The sequence below is a fragment of the Argiope bruennichi genome, chromosome 3, assembly GCF_947563725.1.
Source record: "Argiope bruennichi chromosome 3, qqArgBrue1.1, whole genome shotgun sequence".
Classification (NCBI taxonomy): Eukaryota; Metazoa; Arthropoda; class Arachnida; order Araneae; family Araneidae; genus Argiope; species Argiope bruennichi.
In genome coordinates, this window is record NC_079153.1 from 45,386,395 (window position 1) to 45,404,599 (window position 18,205).

At 29.1% G+C, this 18,205-nt stretch overlaps 1 protein-coding gene across 1 annotated transcript in view; it reads left to right on the forward strand.

The window, feature by feature from the left end:
- The window catches only part of LOC129963905 (uncharacterized), an 82,514-nt gene extending 68,045 nt beyond the window's left edge, over window positions 1-14,469 (forward strand). The window contains exons 2-3 of the mRNA XM_056078494.1: window positions 236-380; window positions 13,496-14,469. Coding sequence (XP_055934469.1) covers window positions 236-380; window positions 13,496-13,856 — 506 coding nt within the window. The 3' untranslated portion in view covers window positions 13,857-14,469. The remainder of the gene's footprint in view (window positions 1-235; window positions 381-13,495) is intronic.
- The last annotated feature ends 3,736 nt before the right edge of the window (window positions 14,470-18,205 follow it).

Here is an 18,205-nt window from a genome sequence, read left to right on the forward strand (position 1 = left end):
TTTAATTCAAAAAGAATTTTGAACAAAATGATGAATTTTTGTGATTCTATTCAAATAAGAAGAATATGGAGGAACTTCATACGATAAAAATATAATTTACAAGTTCTTTTCTAATTTTAAGACAATATTTATTATTTCCATGCTTTTATTTTCAGATTTAAATTAGTTATGTTTAAATTATTTCTACTGTTACCTGTATTCCTGTCTGAGTATTACTTTTATCTTTTCTTTTCAGTGTCTCTAGACGCTCGACCGATTGTGATTCCAATATTGTCCTGTGTCCTGTGCTTTCCTGTTCTGGCTTTTGCCATTATATGCGCCCTCAGGTACAGAGCAATACGACTAAGAAAGAAAGACAGACTCAAGCGAGTGCAGTCTGGGTAAGATTTGCTTTATTAGTTTTTTTCTATTTAGATAATTCAGTCAAAAATATATCTTACATTTTTCTAGAGAATCGAAAATTGTCAAATAATTGCCTTAATAAAGCATGTCGCAGAATTTTTAGAAACTTATGATTTATCTTTAAGAAAAGTTGGCGTTGTCATAATATGATAAATGTCCAACTCTTTGTTCATTGAACTTTACAAGCCAAACAGCCGAAAAAAACCGATTTGAAATAATTTATACACACTCGGAATTCTATTCGTGAAATGCCAATTTGGTTCACATAAAAAAATTGCGAATTCAAAGCAATTCGGATCATAAATTGTGTGTCTAGTTTCTAACATTCCATTCTATGAAAACAAGCATAATCATTCATGAGAATCTAAAGCCTATTTTCATTCATTGTTTATGATGTATATATAATGTAAATATTGATAATTCTTTTTCCTAATAATAAAATTTCACTTCTCTCACTCTTCAATTTACACTTTCAGTTGTTCGTAATACAGATACAATAAAACTAATTTAAATTTTAAATATTTTAAATTTATTCTTTAAATTAAATTAAATTATTACTTATTAAATTTATTAATGTTTATTCTTTTTGTGACAGATTTAAGGATTTTCCTTTATTTTATCCTAAAGACTTCAAAAGGGATCGCAGTTATTGCAGTAATTGTTTAAATAAAAATTTTAATTCTAAGTTTGAATGAGTAGAATATAGTTTGGAAATCTAGGAAATATACCAAACATATTCAAAGAGGTTCTTTCTATCTCTTCCTCTCTTTTTCTTTTTTGTGTGCATTCGATTTAAAGGCCAAAGACATAATGAATAGAGCTCATTATCTCCTTTAAACAACATCCTTGAATTGAAAATTCTAATATTAAAACATAAAAATATGTATAAAAATTTGATACTCCCCATAAGCAGCAGAAAAGGAAGAGAAAGAGCAATTATCTCCATGACTGACCCGTTCTTTTTACCCTTCTTAGTTCGTATAATTTGTATTCGTATTCAAGTGTTATATGTCTGATATTTTTTAAGTCAAAAGGAGGAAGTAAAATGGGTGAATGCATCTATTTATTTTAAGATGTCATTTCTGTCACAAAAACAATGCGCATATCAATATATAAATATTATCTATATGTATTGTTACGAATCTGTAATGCGGCTTCCCAGCATAGTTGGTTTCATAGGAGGTCTCAGAGCTTGGCGACAAACTTGGCAAACATTTGGCGACTTGGCGATGAATTTGGCGACTTTGGCGCCAAAATAGATCCGTAGAATAGAATTTTCCCGATCCGTCCAGTAGGAACCGAGATACGCCTCGAACGTTCCTGATTGGTTGAGAGGCTTCTAGCCCCTCCTCCTGAGACCTATAAAAGGAGGCAGACGCAGCTGCCAGGGTAGTCGTAGTCGGAAGCGACAGAGTAGAGTAGTCGGGATCGACGGGGAAGAACTGATCATCCATGGATTAGCAGAGCAGCGACGGAGTCAAGCTAGTGCTGAACTGAGCTGGGCGCTACTGTCTGCAGTACAGTCTTGTTGTATGCTGCACGTCTCGGCTGAAGATAATCGTCTTCTATGCTGTATATAGTTGTCGTTTTTGTGCTTTCCTGCGTGTCTTCGTGTAAATAAACGTCGTTGTTTTATTTTCTACTGACGCCTGCTGATTGAGCTTTCTCCACACCATATAACTTCCACTATCCAAACGAACCCCCGGAAATTTCGTAACAGTATCAATTGTTTCTGTTGCAGAGGTAAATGGTATTTTAAAGCAAAAAAAGCTTATTACTTCACTTCCACGCTAATTTTTTTCTTATCAGTTTCTTTGTCCTTGTGCGTACACGCGCCGCGCTCTCGTGCGTGTGTGTGTGTGTGTGTGTAAATATTTATTGAACTGTATTTTTTCCCCGAATTTTGTTTCCACTGAATGTTACGTTTTTGATAAAGTAAAAAGAAGACCATATGTTCAAAATAAACAATGTAATAGATAGTATTTTCAAAGAAGAAGACAATAATAAATTAGTAGAGAAGTGTCTTCCCAAAAATTTTAAGCATAATCTGTAATAAATCAAATTGAATTTTATTAGCCGCATGCTACTGGCGAATAGTAGTTACGAAAGAATGTGTATTCCTGGCGCCTTTCTTTCGACCAAAATTAGATATAGAGCTACAATTGTAGTCAAAAGTTGTATTTTTGAGTTACCAAGCCTTTATGCTTGTGAAAGTGCAGACCGATAGATGGTCAACCCCTTAAAGTATTTGGTTCCAAAATTGATACTAATCTGCAATTAAGATTTTAAATCTGTGTGCTAAATTTTATCTATTCAGATCTTTTTGTTTTGTATTTATCGAGTTCACTTGTTGTCGAACAATTGGACAGACAAACGACCTGCGAATGGATTTCGTTCCAATTTTAATAGAAATCCAAAAAATTGATTTCAAGACATACCAGATTTCATCTCTCCAACTCAAAGCATTTTTGTGTGATCGGGTTCACAGACAGACAGGGAAATTTCAAAAATGTATTTTCAGATTTTGAGAGATCTGAAACGTGAAGATTTGTCAAAATCTCGTTATCAAATTTTTTGAAGATTACAATTTTCTCTTTTTACTCTTAAAACACTTATAATAAGTAAAACTAACCCAAAAACATTTAACAAATATTCAGTTTTCTATAAATTAAGTTAGATATTTGGTACTAAAAGCCTGGCTATTTTTAAAATTAAAATTATCCTTTTTTGTAAATGATATGCACCCGGAAAATGATTACTTTACATGGCAAGCAAACACACAAAATTTTTTAGATAGTTTTAAGACGTAGCTCAATTTTTCCAAAGTATGTCTTTAAAATAAAACTGCATTTAAACTTATGATATTAACGGGTTTGTTTTCCTTTAATAGTTAATACGTTTTTTGAAAAGTGAAATGCAAATATCTCATTCATGAAATGCTGACTTCATCTCCATTTAGTTAATTAAAAGGACTTATACTTTTAAAAAAGTCTGGGCTTAATATCGCATGTGGATAAATTGAGTTCCATTAAACCAAAATAAAAAAAAAGTTTTCCCAGTTCTTTTTTCCGCTGTTCGTATTTCTATAACTTTTTAATCAAAATTAAAAACAAATCGCGTTAACTAATAAATGTAGCAATATTTGAGTAAATGAGTTTTATTTTATTTTCATGTCTATACATTTTATTTTATTTTAATCTTTTTACATCACTTTCATTTAAGAAAAGTTTTGGAAAATATAAGGTCCTCAGTTTTATATTTCTAAAGTGTTTTCACGTCTGAGTATAATAAGTTTTGTTAAATTTCATCAAAGACCAAGTTTTTATGAAAAATTACATTATTAGAAGTTTTTAGATGATGCAAAATAATCAAATAACTTCATATAGAGAAGAAAAGAAAATTTAAAAATAGGGAAAGGAAATAGCAATATTAGTTAAAAATACAGTTGAAATAATGCTCATAAATATATGCAAGTTCCTTGCATTTCTTTGAACCCAAATCTTTATTTCAGAACGCCGATAGCTATAATCATAAAAGAGTGAGCTAAATAGAGTAAAGAAACTGTGCACTATGTGATTACATCTCCAAACAATAGCATTTAGAAAGAAAATTTTGAATTGTATATTCCTACGTCGAAAACTTATAAAAAGGAAAAACTCAATTACAAAGTTATGAAGCAATATCAGTTTTAAATATAAAAAAGTACTTTTCCTTGCAGATACAATATTAAGGCATGCCTTTCATGAATTGATGTGCCCAATAGTCAGAACGCCCATTACTTTTACTTTGTAGCAGGAAACTCTAAATCGAAGTTTTGAAATCGAAACTCAGTCGAAGATTTATATGCTCATCGGTTAATCCTTGGTCTGAAATTTTCGCTTTGAATACCAATTAAGACTTGCAATCCAGATGTATTTTGCCTCAACAAAAAGGGTAAATAATTTTTTTTACAAGCAAGTAATCAAATCTTCTCCTCTCCGTAGTGACACAAAGAGTTTTTGGTGCATTTTACTTTTAACAATAATATAAATGAGCTGCCTTATTTTTTAATATATTGATCAAGGTCTACAGCTTCATAAATTTTATTCCAGTTCTGTGACAAAGATAAAAAGTATTATAAAGAGTGAGAACGAACATCTTTGAATCTGTAGGTGGGCTTTCATGTAGCGTTTATCACGTAGCGTCACGTAAAAACACCTTTCCTACACTAGACACTTTTTTTGAATTCGCCTTTTTAGCCGCATTCATAAAAAAAAAAAATATTTATATTTAAAAAAACAATAATTACATAAAATAATAACTAAATACATAAAATAAATAAAAATTAAAAAATTAAATAATAAAACAATAAAAACATTAAATGCATTCACTTGAGTAAGAGCAAATCACATACAGGGAAATTATTATGTATATTTTAAAATATTTAATCTTTTTCCCTGCGCATTTTAGATCACGTTCATGAAAATATTTTTTATATTTTAATTAATATATTCTTTATACTTTAGTTATTGTGTTTATTTACACTCGCACTGTCACACCACTGAGAAAAATTTTAAATAGACATAGGCACTAGCATGATTAAGATTAAAAACAAAATAAAATTATTGGAATTTTACTACTGCTTAATTACATCGCTTTCTTTTTTTAATGTGGTAATGAGTATCCTTTATTAATATAACTATCAAAATTTATTAATATAGCTGTCAACAACAACAACTGAAGCTAAGAAACAGAATTGCATGTAAGAGGCAATTGTTACTTGCCTTCATTACTTCAACTGAAGAAATAATTTTAAATTATTCTCTAAAGATTATTATATATAAAGTTATATTTTAATGTTAGTAAATTGAAACATTTTTATCGTTTTTGTCGTTTGATCTTCTTCAACAAATAAATCTGTGGTAACTCATTAAATATCACTTTCTAATAGCATTTCTCAATGCTCTGCATGCAAAGTTAGAATCACTGCCTTTCAAAACATTTTCATTTCATTCAGAAATTTCATTAATTATTAAGAATCAAACGGAGTTCTCCCCGAAGTTTAATGATTAATCTTTTGACTGAAGTTTTAAGTCAAACATTGAGATTCGAGTTTGAATAAAGTGCTATTCAGACGAATAGGAAAGCAATATTGAATAAAGTTTGGAACTGCAGTACTGCATTGGATGTTTTCCAAGATAAATAGAATTGAAATAAGTAACAGCCATTATATTTTTTGCCTTGTAAATATAGTGTAATTTTTATACTATTTTTTCTACTATTTACTGTATTACGTTTTATAAATAAGTCAGCTACTTGAATTTTACTTTAAATATAAGTTGCAGTTTTCAAATATTCAGTCGCATGGTATGTACCTTTAATTTAGGTTAATGCATTTAAAATCCCAAACTGATTTGAAAAATTAAATCTTTTGATAATTATATTTTTCCCCGGATTAGAAACAAAAAGTTTCAGCAAAAAAAATTAAGATAATCTTTTGATGGTTATATTTTTTTCCTGCATTATAAAGAAAGAGTTTCTGAAAAATTTATCTTTGTTTTAGCCCTGCGATTGCCTTTTAACTAAGATCCTTTCGACGTTATCTTCTTTCTAGTTTTTAAAATCGTTTTTTTCTTTTCTTTCTTCAAACTAAGTTGCAAAAGTAAAATGTTTGTGTTGTAATTTTGTTGTCTTTCTTGAATTATTAGTCATAAAGTACCAAGTTAAATCAATCAGATAATATCGTTAACATAGACATGCTATTAGAAAATTACGATACTATGAACGAGAAGCTAAATATATTTACATACAATGATATTCTTTCCTGGATTATAAAATATAAAGTTGATGCAAAAATTTTCTTCGTTTTAGTCTTGTGATTGCCTTTTAAAAGACATCATTTCCCCATTATGTTGCAGTTAAAATTCTTTCTAGATAAACTGTTGTGTAACAAACTCTTTTAATCCAGTTTTGAAATCGGAGATGACTTAAGCATCATACATTTTTGATAAATGAAATTCTAAAACTGGGCATTATATTAAGATTTTTTTTTTTTTTCATTTCTGGATTTATTGAAAAACTTTTCGAATCGAATGTTTGTTTTTTTAATCCTTTGCAAGAATAATGAGTTTTTTTTTACCTTTTTTTTCCACCGGACACCTTTTCCACCGGATAATTGTATATTATGTTATTAACGATAATTTTAAGATTATTTATGTCTTTATGGTTCTCATATTAGAAATCTCAATTTTCAATTTCTCTAAATGCTACTTTTAAAATATATATTGATTAATATGCAAAAAAGAGATTAAAAGATATGTTTGAATTAATTCCTAATTTTCGAAAAAATATCACTTCATTTATTTTCAAAATTACATTGTTTTTTCCTTATTTTTCACATAAAAATGTGAAAATATATACAATTAGGAACTATGAAATACAATTATGATATGCAATTATGATCTATGAAATTCTTAGATGTATTCGAAATCACAGAAACTATAAATTCAAATTTCTGTTAAACTATTACTGTTTTTATTATTTTTTTTAAAAAATTATGAAGTTCTGAGAATGATATGCTTATATAATAAATTTCTTAATTACTTCTTTGAGTTCAAAAGAAAACACTTTTCTTAATAAATCATTAAATTTCTTTAAATATTTTCACGAATGAGAAATTTAATTTTGAAAAAAATACCTTATGAGAATTAATATGTTAAGTACATTATCAAAATTATATCTACTTCGGTTTATGAAATCTTCTGAAGTCTCGGAGTAGAGGAAAATTTAAGTAAAAAGTAAATGAACTTTAACAAAAAAAAAAAAAAAAAGGCTAGGAAACTCATCAGAATTTGTACCTCCAAAATTCGCTTAATGTTAAAACAGAATTTAAAAAATAACGCTCGTTCAATACACTTCAGTGCATAACTTTCATTTAACCATCTTGGATAAAATGTTTGAATGAATTACATCTCATATTGAACGAATCATGTTGAACGTAGCATTCACGATAGCTTTCATTCATTATCCATTATGAGCAACTCGACAAATGCCTCTCATTCCAAAAGGCATTAAAGCAAATTTCCAGACGTAACGGAATGAAATTTACGGAATGAATGTGCCAATATCGAAAGAGCTATGAATGCGGTGTTACAGGAAACGAAACAAACTATTGTCTAATAACTATTGATTGTCACATTTCTATTTTCAGCTGCATACTTTAGAGGATTAAATGTAATTGAAAATGCACAAATTCCTTCTCAGAACTCGTACTACTATTAAAATTCTATATCTTTAAGCTCTGTACGATATATCTAAAATAAATACTTATAGTATTTATAATATCATAAGTTCTATTTCTCTCATTATATTTATAACTTATAATTTGTTATGCTTTCTAATATTATCCCTTGATATAATTTAGATAAAATAATACAGAATCAATATGTTTGCTATAGTTCAAGATAGCTAAAAAGATAATAACGCCATGTTCGGAAATGGAAAAATATAAACTTAATAATTGCCTACATTTAATAACTAAGAATTACTTAATTTCTTTTTTTAAATTTCAGATAATATCTAAAAGAAAATTGCAATAGAAATTCTAAATGTGAATTCAATTGTTTATACGAGAAAAAAATCAGATGGGAAGGAAGTCACATCTTAAATTACAAAATTTATAAATGATTTTATTCTGGAATGACTCAAAAATTCTGCAAGAGTTTTAATAAAGATCAAAATATGTAAAAAAATTTATTTCGGGAAGTCGATTGTTTTTTACCAAGAAGCATAATTTTATTTTAATAAAGTTAAATCCATATTCGATTGCTTAAAATGTGTAATTTTTGAAACTTTCTGATGCATTAATAAAGGATTCGATTGCTGAAATAAAGGATCGATAACACTAATAAATTAATGATTTTATATATTTTACCTCATATCACAATCGCAGAGAAAAGGCTTCGTATTGATATCAGTATTCTTCCTAACAAGCTTTCATCACAAAAATTTTCACAATCTAATTTTAGAATAATTTACAATTATTTTTATTTTTATTATAAAACTTTATAAGAGTTAACAGATAAGCATACATCAAAAATATCCATTATTAATTTTAGGAAAAATAAAAAAATAGATTTGGGAAATTAAATATTCTTCCGAAATATATCTATTTTAATCATATTAACAGATTAATTTTAAATATACAAAGCTTTCACTTCTGAAACGGATAACCTTTTAAAGGAAAGCGGGATGATATTTCGCAAGGATAAATTATTGTAAAAGGCAGTTGCTGCTACTTCACTAGCAAAATTCCAGTGTTCAATAAAGTGTATGCACATTTTATCGAAGGAAAATGCCATTATGAATGGGTCTAGACGATAAGTCAGACAAAACTCGAATAGCTCAGACTCTTCAAATACCATTATAACGACGGAATGGTTCAACGTTTAAAAAAAAAGTTTTCTAAGAAAACAACTACTAACGCATTCCTTTTAAAATGCTTTGCTTCGCACTATCAACTAGAAAATGCAACTGAAACTTCTTCTTATTTTATTTAAATATTCGGCTAGAAATATAGATGACAGTATATTTATCTTACTGAGATAAAATGCTCAGATTTTCTGAAAAATGCTAAGCACAAAGATTTATTCAAAGTCCATTGGAACGAAAAGTTATTCATATTTTAAATTCTTCTACATATTCTGATATAAGAGGATATTCTGCCAAATTATTTATTTTCATTTATTAAGATGAGTGCAACTAAATTAAACGTATACTTTGGCTTTAACCAAACTCTTACTGTCAAACTCAACTCTGATTATCAAAATTCTCTCACACATACACAATAGAATACATAAAAATTTCCTTTGTGTCTTTCCAAAGAACTGCGTTTCTATGACCAAGAGTTTTCAAGAAAAATGAGTAAGAAATATATGACGTCATATCCAGTATAAGGAAAACCTTTAATGGTATTTAAATATATTTAAGTAGGAAGATGCCCAAAATGTTTTCTGTATACATCGGAGCATACATCGGTGCGTTATGCAATGGCTGACTGTACGCGTCTGTACATGTTGAACCAGCGAGGCTTCCACAAGAGTACATGCAGCCTGAAGACGAACAGCTAAGTCGTTTTCTGTAGTAAGTTTGTCTCGATATACCGATTATTTTAGATGGCCCCGTAGGAAGAAATTCAAAAATTTGCTGTACAGTGGCCCCGTCTGAAATGTGCCATAGCTCCATGTATTGCCACTAAAGATAGGGTATCTAGGAAATCTAGAAGTACGAAACAGATATTGGAGAAATATAATCACGAAGAAATATTATGTATGAGTATGCCATGAGCCATTCAAGAAATGAGTATGTTCCAATCATGTGATTGCCTTGAATGCCGCCATACACATATAGATCAACAGACTTGATGTCTCTGCAGGCGGACTGTATAATAATTGAATTTTAATCATATATGGCTATCCTGACTTTTATCTTCGTCCGTTTACAAGATTTGTGCAAAGGAATAATTATAGGTTTCATGTTGTTGCAATAACCATAACAATGCATCACTGATGTAGACTGTACAGCGATGCATAGCAAACTGGTTATAGATGACCTCTTGTCCCTCAATAGCCTGTACACAGTATTGCTATTCACATTCAGCTTCCTGGCTAGTGTATGTGTGGACTCAACTAGGGAGTTTTTTACACTCTTCGACAAATATCATCTTTAACGCTCGCATCAGTGAGCCGCGAGCTCTTAAACTAACCTCATGGAGATGGGTGTCGAGTCCCCACTCCAGCATTTTTCAGTCTGTGTCCAAACTGCGGATTATTGTTGGAATCGGGAAAGCAGTGTGGTGAATAGAAATGAGCATACTTCCTAATAGATCAAAGAATATTGTAATTAATGGAAGATAAAGAAAGTATGAACGAATGAAATAGATTATCTCCATGTCAAAACTACAGGTCATTATAAGATGTGTCCTTTGAAATGCCTTTATTGAATGCATCTTTTCTGAAACAGGAAATTTCAATTTCACATCGGATGTATAAATATACGAATGTTTGCTCCAATACTGTTGAAAAATATAAATATATTAGCAAAAATTTTAAATTCTAGCATCAAAACGGACCTGTATTGCCTAAACGTATGTTGGATATTCCGAAGAAAGTGGAAGCGAGATTATGTGCAGTTGAAAAAGTGTGTTCAAGAATTATATAGTAGCGAAAAGGAATATTCGTATAAAAAAAGAATCGTATAAAAAAAGAAAAAAGAAATAAATTTCGCAACTGCGTGTAATTGTTACATGCAGTAAGGTAAGAGTATTAAAAAATAAAAAAAATATATCAACAATATAGAGGTGTTTTTTTATTAGAATAATTTAGAAGATAATTAGAAATAATTTAGATTTTTCCCCCTTGCATTCGTTTGAAAAAAATTGCTACTTATGGAGAAGGGGGTTATATTTCTGTCTATAATTAGTTTTAAAAAAAAACACTATTTTCAAATTGTAATACCACTTAAATATTTCCAGTTGCATCAAAGAAATTTCGAGAAACATATTTCCGAAACATGAAATAATTCCATTGAAGAAATGAAAATGCAGAAGAAAAAAGAATTTTCTTATCTTTACTTTAACGACTCAGCTCATTCTCTTCCAGCTTCTAAAATGTAATCAATGTTCTTCCATTTGTGAAATTTATGAAACACTAGGGGAATTTTTTTCACAGCTTTTAACACAAAATAGACGATAAAAATGTTAAGTAGAGATCAGATTAATTATTTTAATATAGTTAGATATCAAATTACTTGAAATGTAATTAAAATTACAGTTATTTTTATTAAAAAATTAAGGAAAAGTAGAAGAATCCATATGCAATTTTGTTCCTTTTATATTATTAATTTCTCTTCGGCGACTTTGAAAAATGCAGTGTCTAGACAGAACGTCACCATATGCCTAAGTATAAAGCGTTTCATAAAATATTTCCACTGTTTCATTCCATCATAGATGTCATTTACAAATGTCTTTCTCTCTGTCTGCTACAAAGAATAAAAGTAGTAGCAATAATAAATGGAATCGCAAAACTGGAAAATAACAAAGAAATTAATATAACCTCATTCGTATTGCTACAAAAATGCATTTAATTGCATTGCCAGTGACTTAATCATCGAAAATTGTTGCATTTGGTATTTTGAAAAATATCTCCAACTATTAATAATCGACTATAATCGACTAATATTTTATTTTAATATAAGATTATACTATAAAGAATTCTGTATCTTCATATTAGCGTGAACATATTTAATTTGATTGAATTTTGTCTGTAAAATGTTGTTTTAATTTATTAAATAAAAAAAGTATTTTTAATTTAAAACAATGAAAGATTATCACATTTGCTTTATCTTATTTTTCATTATTTTTTATAAAAAAAGTTTCATTTTGTTACACACACGAAAAATATTAAAAAAACACTTTTTATTTTAACTGAACTATACTGAATGTTTAAGCTTTTTCAGTTAGTTTTTATTAATTAGATTTAATATGTAGTAGCTATGTGACTGCCGTGACGCAATTATCACAACTATTAAAAGTAAAGTTATAGAATTCTTGCTTTCAATTTTAGTTGTGATAGAAAATACTATATTTATTTCAAATTCTAACATTTTAAAAATAAAATATTTTTCTAAATGATTTGTTTTCTGATAATACATATCTAACCGCTATAGCTCAAATAAAGCCATAGAGGAATTTAATTAATTGCTAAATCGAGGCCATTACTTTTGTTTCAAAAGTTTTGGATTTTCATCTTCAACCCAATTACTAATTACATATATGTCTTTAACAAGTACTTATATTAAATGTAAGATCGGTAAGATGATGAAATAAATGAGATATATCAAAGTAATGACTTGTAGGGTGTTTCAGAATTAATCCTAAATATACAACTGCAATAAAGATTGTGAGCATCCTGATATTGATTGGAATTATTAAGTATGCAGCTGTGTAAAACCTCGCAATTTTGAGGGCCCGAAGAATTAATTTTATGCCGCTTCAAAAAATTATTTAAAAAATTGTTTTTTTAATGATTTTTTTTATTCAAATTCATTGATTTTACTAAATTTACTGCAACATTTTCATTCATAGGGCAAATTTTTCGCTCATTTTGACAATTAAAAAAACATTTTTCTTTTTTGCCTAATTTCCAAAAATGGATTACATTATTACTCAGAGTTCAAACCATTTTCATTGCTTTACCAAATAATTAACAGCGTGATTTTCTTCCTGAAGCTGAAGAAGAAGGATTCTGTTAATTTACATAACGAATAAAAAGAAATGAGACTGACATTTACATCTTCAACAGTTTCAGGAGATTTCTATTAGTTATTCCATTAGAAAGGTTCATGTACAAAATGAATAAATTATATATTAGATTAAATAACATAATTCTAATATCTACGACAATTTTTTACTTAAAAACTATTTTTGACATATGTTTTGTCTAAGAGATTTAATTGAAATTAAATGCACTTAAATTTTATTCCGCAGGTTAAAATTTTGGAGAGTAAAGTTAAGGAAGGAATTTGAATTGATAAAAGGGCACTGATCTAATCTTTATCCAAACGAACTGATAGAGGTAACGAAAACTTCGATCCGCTCGAAGGTACCCAGAAAATTTCAATGATCGGAATGCCGCGGAACTATTCTGGATAACTAAGAACTGTCCTAAATACCATTACCGGCCATGATGCAACCCCTCACGTAAGAAGCACATGCCATCATCGGTAGGGGATAGCCAATCCCATACCATTTCTATACTCCATACCGGAAACTTTTCTTCCCCATATCTGAAGTGGCCTCCACGGAGTTTGAACTGATAGACGTGAAGCCCCTATATCATAATTTCTATTTTCGTCTAGCATAAAATGGAGTTTCCCAAATATTTTTTTTTTCTTTTCTGCTATTTTAATCACAATTTGTTCGTTCACTTGTTATGAAAGATTAATGAGAAGAAAATCAAAGTTATCTTACATTGCTTGTACGCTCCCTCCAATACTACGATAACACAAATGAAAAAATATTGCAATTCTGCCAACTTTTTTTCTTCTTTCATTTTAGATGCCGTTCAGTGACTCTGGAAATCCCCGCTCGTGACAAATCGTCTTTCTACTCCAAAGACTCTTCTTCTGATCCGAGTCTCAAGGGGATGGGCGAGGTGTCTCAAGCAGTACCGGAGAGCCCCCCTCTCCTGATGGCCCCCAGCACCTCTGGGACAAGCAGCCGCAGGAGTTCAAAGACCAATCAGCACGTCAAGTTCATGACAACCACAGCCGTGTTCCACGGAAGGACGATCACAGGACTTAATGGTCGATTCAAATCGACCGGTAAAAAACAGAAAATATTCTGGGACGAACACTCATCGCACGTGGAGTGTGCGCAAGAACTAGAAAAAGAATTGAGTCTCGCCTTGAACAGCTAGCCCATGGAGTACTTAGGACCATTTAATAAAAGGAAATCAATTGACAAGAGAGTGTAGTGGTCGTGGAGGCGTCGGTGAAAGATGGCAGCATTAGGATTCTTCTTTCGGATTAAGGAAGGATCATCGGTTTCTTGATGGCTTTTCAATTGACATTAAACCTACCATAAACCGGTCGAATGATCACTTATAAACATGATTAAAATAACATAGATGAAAGTTGGAAGCTTTTTTGTTAAGAAACCAAAGATAAAAGAAATCATAGTTAATGTACACTTCGATTTAAGCCGAGAAGGATTCTTCGGTATTGTGTCATAATATGCAAAAATAACAAAGGATTTTTGGTTACCAACTAGGCATCGATTGGTTCTAATTAGTTTGGTTACAATTACTAGGAGTGTAATAGAATTGCATTGATCCTTTTTCATACATCGAAGAAAAATAAATAAATAACATTATAAAATACTACTTTAATGCAGTACAATCTTCAATCCTTACTCTATTAAATATATTGGGTTTTAAAATTAATAAAAGTTATACGGTCCTGTTAAATAGAGGTTGGAAGAGGTTTAAACCATTATGATAAGAAATATGTAAATATTATTTTTTATGTTTCATTCTGAAGATCCACGAAACTTTCTATATCTTATCCATGTCATTATTTGACATTAGAATTACTTAATTTTGATATGCCTTGAAGTTTACTTATATTCTTAAAAATTATTATTTAGTATTTTCTTATATCCATATTCCGAACTGCTGTGCAGATTATTTTAATGTTTCATTTAAAATAAAATATATCAAATAATAGCTTCAAAATATGAATTATTTCATTGTTGGCATTTTACTTTTCATGTCTTTCAATTCCCATATAAAATAATTACAGGTTTTAAAAGTGAAGATATATATATATATATAATCATAAAGCTATCTTCTGTTTATCCTGTCATTTATCCGCTCCGTTTTGCCCTTCAACCAACTTCTCACCAATAATATTAGCTCCTCTCTCAAAAAAGGGTGGTTTGACATTTCTTAATTTCTGATTGAACAATTGACGGTATTATCCATTAATTAAACTTCAATTAAAATAATAATGAATTTAAATGACTATAACATTCAAAAAAATTTCTTTATTTCTAACTGACTTAAATCTTACATATACAAAAATCCGATACTTAATATAATTTATATTATTTTGTCTTTTAATTAGAACATATCCATTCTAAATTAATAATATTTATAAAAATAACATTCATCCTTCTTTTTTCAGAAAATTTTTATATCTATACATTACAAATATTAATTATTCCTCAAATTTGATTAAATGCACATTAGTTTGTATTCGCGTTAAATACGAAATGTTTCTCTCCAAATGCCTGAATTACAAATATTTATTTTAAAGACTCTTCCAATCCTAAATCAATAAATATACAATCAATCATCTCAGCTTCAATTGGTTAAATCAATTTTCACGTATTCGTTTGTTGTTCCTTCACGCTATTCACGTTTATTTATTATGACGGTTTATGATCAAAGAAGAATATTGATCTATAGCCTTAACTATCCTTTCTTTCACCGGCGCCTTTGATAAAGACTTATTCAAGGCATAGGCATTTTGACATTAATGTTTACTGAATAAGAAAGTGATTGATTACAGACTGTTCGAATATCATGGATTTCTGCTATTGAATAGTATGCATTGAAAAGCATTTTTATAAAGTACATGTTAGAATTACTGAGAGTAATGTGAATGAAAACATTGTAAGAAGGACTGAATTTTACTTCAAATAAGAACTTCTGTATACACCACAGCTAAGATACAATTGAATTTCGATAAAATGGATGATATGCAAGGAATATTGTAGATAATTCATTTAAATACTTCATATTTAATTCAATTAAATGTCACAAAATCTATTTAAAAAGGTTTCGAAGAAATTCATGGACCCAGTCATCTTTATGTAGACATTATGATAATGGGAAAAATCGAAACCACTTAAAAATTCACCTAATTAGTCATTTAGAAGGAATGTCTTATAAGCTAAGAATTATAAAATGTGAATAAGCTTTAATTCGGAAGATTGTTTTGTATATAGATAAAAAAAAAAACAGCAAATAAGTCTTATATCGTAACTGCAATGAAACCAGAAGGGAAAAACATTAACTGTATAGGTTTTAATATGAAGAATTTTAATCGTGAATTGCTCTAATAATTGCTCTAATTGGGAATTTATATTATTTATTAGTTAACCCATTCATTGCCAGAGAAATTTACAGACGCTTAATTTTACAGCAGTTTCCTACGAGATATCTCGTAAATGGCAGTGAATGGGTTAACAAGATAAACAGGATATGCATACATTTGGGCTTTTCAGAACATGAAAAAAAATGTTATTCAAACTTTTTGATCAAAAATAGTTAACATTTCATTTTTTACCAAAAAACCATTTAAAAACTAAATTTATTTGAATCAATACGTTATTAAAATTCTTACTAATGCAAAAAATAACACCCATCTCCTTTTAAAAGATGTTATGAATAGATAGAATAAGGAAGTTCCGCTTGTATTTTGAGCATTTATCCTTGGATTTGTTGACTTTGATAAAAATGAAGTCTTAGAAAAGAAAGAAATCTGTTAACCTTGCGAAAGTGAACGATTTATAAGCGATCTCGGTATTTTGAAACCGCTATCTTTTACCAATGATGTATCTAGACACATTGCTTTTCATTGCTATTTTCATATTGGTAAATGCATCTTTCTGAAATAGCACAAATTATTTTACAATTCCATCACGGCATTTTTACAGTATTGTATAATATTGAGAATACTGTACAGCAATTTCGTGAGATTTAAGGGAAGAATTTTTACTTTTCATAATATGGCTTAAAAAAATAATATAAAATAAAACAAAAAAGTCGTTACGGTCGTTAAAATATTATTTTCGTATTTATTGTATTTCAACTAATTTTGTATTTGAAAATCGTTTAAATACTTTGAAATTTAATACTGTCAACAGCTTGTAACAGACATTAAAGCTTAAAAGTAGAGATCAGAAAGAAAAGTTTTCCGGATTACACAATATCAGTGGTTGGAATCTTCAATATTTGTTGTTGCGGATATCCGTCCCCTAAACTTTATAGAGTCATCGATAAAGATTAATATCAAGAAGGAATTCTAGATTCTTCTCTTTAAAAAATGAACTTATAACTTAGAATAGAGCACTAAATCGAATTAAAAAGAATTGACTCGAAAAAGGAGAGATGGCTAGAGAAATTAGGAGGGGAAATGTGACCCTTTCAGATAGGTATACTAGATGTTGCTATTCCATAATATTTAGAAATATTGAAACATATGTCTTTTCCAAATGGTAAAACTATGTTTTCTCTATAGAAACATGAATTCTAAAATATATGTTTCTGTGAAGAGTATTGTTGTCCTTTTTTGATGTCAGTGCACTTTTGAAATACATTTTCTGTCATAATGTCTTTTTAACATGAAAGAAATTGTAGCCTGGTGCTGACGAGTTGGCGTACGTAATGTAAGCATTACGTGATATCAGATGTGTCTATAAATTAAGTTAGTAGACGACTGAAACTAAAGTGTACCAGATATGTCTATTTTCTTCTCCTTCATAACACGAAAATTGTTTAAAGGGAACTACGAATGCAAAACAATCGTATTCATCATAGCTCTGTTATTTTTGAATCATTCACTTCATAATTTACTCGCTCTCAGCAAAACAATCATTTGTCTGGTTCAGCACCAACTCGACAGAGTCACGCTGTACTTTGAACAATGGATAATTCATTTCGATAAATTCCCTTATGTTGTTTATTGTATTATTTATTGTTTGTTCAATTGTATTATTGTATGTATTATAGTCTCATTGTATATTAACGCCCATTTTCTTATTTATACAGTTACAAAGTTAATTTGATGTTTATCTTTCTATAGTGTTATTGGATTTATGAATTTGGTGTTTACATTAATTTGAAAATTTTTAAAAATTTCTAAGATAATTTCAATTTTATTATGATTTACTGCCCGGAATGCTAAAGGGATGCTCTACTGCGTTAATATATTTTGGTGCATTGTTAGATGTGCATTTTATTTATTCTTTAAGTGATATAAATAATTATTATTTAATCCTTACATGCATATTTATAAAAATGAATAATACAAATCCTTATTTGTTTATACGAAATAATACTTTTCTTCAGAAATGTCACATATAACTGTAGTGTTTATATTCTGGTGTTATTAGTTTTCACTTACTCAACCTAATTTTAAGTGGTTTATTTGAACTGGAAAAGCGTGAAACTGTTTTTTGCAAATGTTTTTTTATAAAAGA